This window comes from Pholis gunnellus (assembly GCF_910591455.1).
Source record: "Pholis gunnellus genome assembly, chromosome: 11".
Lineage (NCBI taxonomy): Eukaryota > Metazoa > Chordata > Actinopteri > Perciformes > Pholidae > Pholis > Pholis gunnellus.
This window is the reverse complement of record NC_136538.1, coordinates 16,261,194-16,263,765: the sequence shown is the minus strand read 5'-3', so window position 1 is coordinate 16,263,765 and position 2,572 is coordinate 16,261,194. Positions and strand designations below refer to the sequence as shown.

At 37.2% G+C, this 2,572-nt stretch overlaps 1 protein-coding gene across 1 annotated transcript; it reads left to right on the top strand.

Moving 5' to 3' along the window:
- Positions 1–402: 402 nt before the first annotated feature.
- Positions 403–1,245, top strand: gnrh3 (gonadotropin-releasing hormone 3; the record flags this gene model as incomplete). Its single annotated transcript, XM_079169455.1, has 3 exons — positions 403–561; positions 783–863; positions 1,192–1,245. The coding sequence occupies exons 1-3, from the start codon at positions 424–426 to the stop codon at positions 1,243–1,245; spliced, it is 273 nt and encodes a 90-aa protein (XP_079025581.1). The 5' UTR covers positions 403–423.
- Between the last annotated feature and the right edge of the window lie 1,327 nt (positions 1,246–2,572).

Below are 2,572 nucleotides of genomic sequence, written 5' to 3'. Positions count from 1 at the left end.
ATACAAACACAATAATGTTGATATATATGATGATATATATTTCATGCCTTTTGAACCCTCATGGTGATGCCAGCATATCTGAGCACTTAGCCAGCTCCATTAGTAGTATTTTGTGTTCCATTAGTCAGTAAATGTGTCACACCTGCAGAGAGGGGATTATAATCCTGACAGCAGTCTTCTAACACCTATAAAAATCCCCCTCTGGCTAATGCACCACATGCAAACAAGGCAAATACAGAGGTGAGTGAGTCCTCAATGAAGTTTGTTCAATGTTCATTTAGATAGAATTGCTCCTTATTAATTACTGTCTAAAATGCTGTTTGCAATGCTTTATAACCCCTGGCCTACGAGCAGTGGAGCTGTGAGAGAGAAGGCTGTGACATTATTGTTTTTATTACAAATTTGGCTTCCTCTGCAGCTCTAATGGAAGCGAGCAGCAGAGTGATGGTGCAGGTGTTGTTGTTGGCGTTGGTGGTCCAGGTCACCCTGTCCCAGCACTGGTCCTATGGGTGGCTACCAGGTGGAAAGAGAAGTGTGGGAGAGCTGGAGGCAACCATCAGGGTGAGTGATTTTATTTTTATTTATACGTGGAGTCCAAGCTTTCAGGACACGTGGTGTCTTTATGAAATATAAAGCAAAATCTAAAATGAAATACTTCTGTACAATTCTTGTTAAAAAGTATGATTTTTTTTTCTCCACAGTGTTTCAACAATATGCTGTTGGGTTTAGATTTCATACCAATCTTGGTTTCATCGACTAAAACTCTATTTTATTGTACTTAGATGATGGGTACAGGAGGAGTGGTGTCTCTTCCCGAAGAGGCGAGTGCCCAGACCCAAGAGAGACTTAGACCATACAATGCAGTAAGTGCTTATTATACATAATTTATCACAAATGTCTACTTCAATTGTACAATATTAATGTACGCTACACCACTGGGTACCATTGTGTTCCAAAGCAGCAATGACAATATACAAACTGCTCAATGACTGTTTTTATTTTTCCCTTTTCGCATGAGTGAATGTGTGAATGCTTAATTTAATCTTTTTGAATGTTGGCAGATACTACTAATTTGCTCAAAATTGTTTGGTTTGGTGCTGTATATATGAATGAAGATTGATACATTTGTTATATAAAATATTCAAGCAGCAGATCAAACTGTTTACTGAGATTTAATTTCAATCTCTTCAGAATAATGATGATTACAGTCATTTTGAGCGAAAGAGAAAGTTCCCACATAATTGAAGAGCTACAAAAAAAAGAAGGAAAAGAAAAGGACTGTATTTGCATCTCCATCAACACCTGTTATGGATCGCCCGAGTGCAGGATACTGACTTCAACAAATCATCACATTTATTGCACAGATCAATTACATGTATGTCTGAAATTGTAATAAAGTTTTTGAAATCTGATGGAATGATCAAATGTTTTGTTCAATCAGATTATCATATTGTGATCTCACTTTGTAGACGTGGTCATTAGTATGCTAATTAAATATAAAACGCCATTTTAAAGCCGGTAAATAGATAAAATTGCCTTTGTAAAGCAGCCACGACCGACAAGCATGACAAACTCGTGACACAACAATCTTAGCATGACAACAGCTGGTGATTAGGCCAATTTATTAGAAATCAATGACTTAATTGAATTTGCTACAGTTTTGGTAATTCTATTTTCTGCCACACCAGTCGTGTGCATATGTGATGTGGAAAATTACGCCAGCTGACTTTTGTGCTCGTACCTGAATGCTGATTAGCCTCCGCAAACTGAAAGAGACAAAATATGCTCTGCTTGTGATGTCCTCAACAGCTTTTCTGCAAATTTTAGGATAACTGCAGCCATCCAAAACAGAGAGAGTGTAAAACTTTTCTACCCCCTCCTATCCGAACAGGAAATTGGTGTTCATTATAAAAATTGGAATTTCATATCAGGAAAGGAAAAGAATCAGCAGGGGGCATATGTTTTAAAGAGAACTCATTTTCTGGCAAAGCCCCACAGACAGAGCACCATACTAATCGCCTGGTGCATAAGGGGCTAGGATTCATGAACTGTGCTGACACCGTGGAGGCCCTGCATTGTTAGAGCGTGGTTGTAATGCACGCCAATGAACCCAAACACGCTGGCACAACTGGGAAAAGGTGAACACTATAAAAGCACATAGAATTAAAAAGAAATTAAACCACATTCCATTGCACTTCCAGAACAATGCTTGTTCATTTGTGATACTTCACATCGTTGGTTTAATATTCATGGTTGCAATTTGCATAACACAATCATTTCCTTTGATGAGGAAGTCTAAGATTTTTTTTTTTTTAAGCGTTACATTCCATTTTACCTTCTTTGACAAAGTTACAAAATAAAATGTTGTCCCGGGCATTTTCTTCTTAGAGTCACTATGAGACTTGCTTGAATTGATTTATCCTTATCTTTATGGAGTATTCAATAATTATGCAGCATCCCCATAAAGGATAATTATGCTTTTACAACATTTCCTAAAATATGGTTTTAATTCAATTTGGTATACTTGTGTGAGAATAATTAATGTTTACAGACAAAAGCATAAAATCCCATA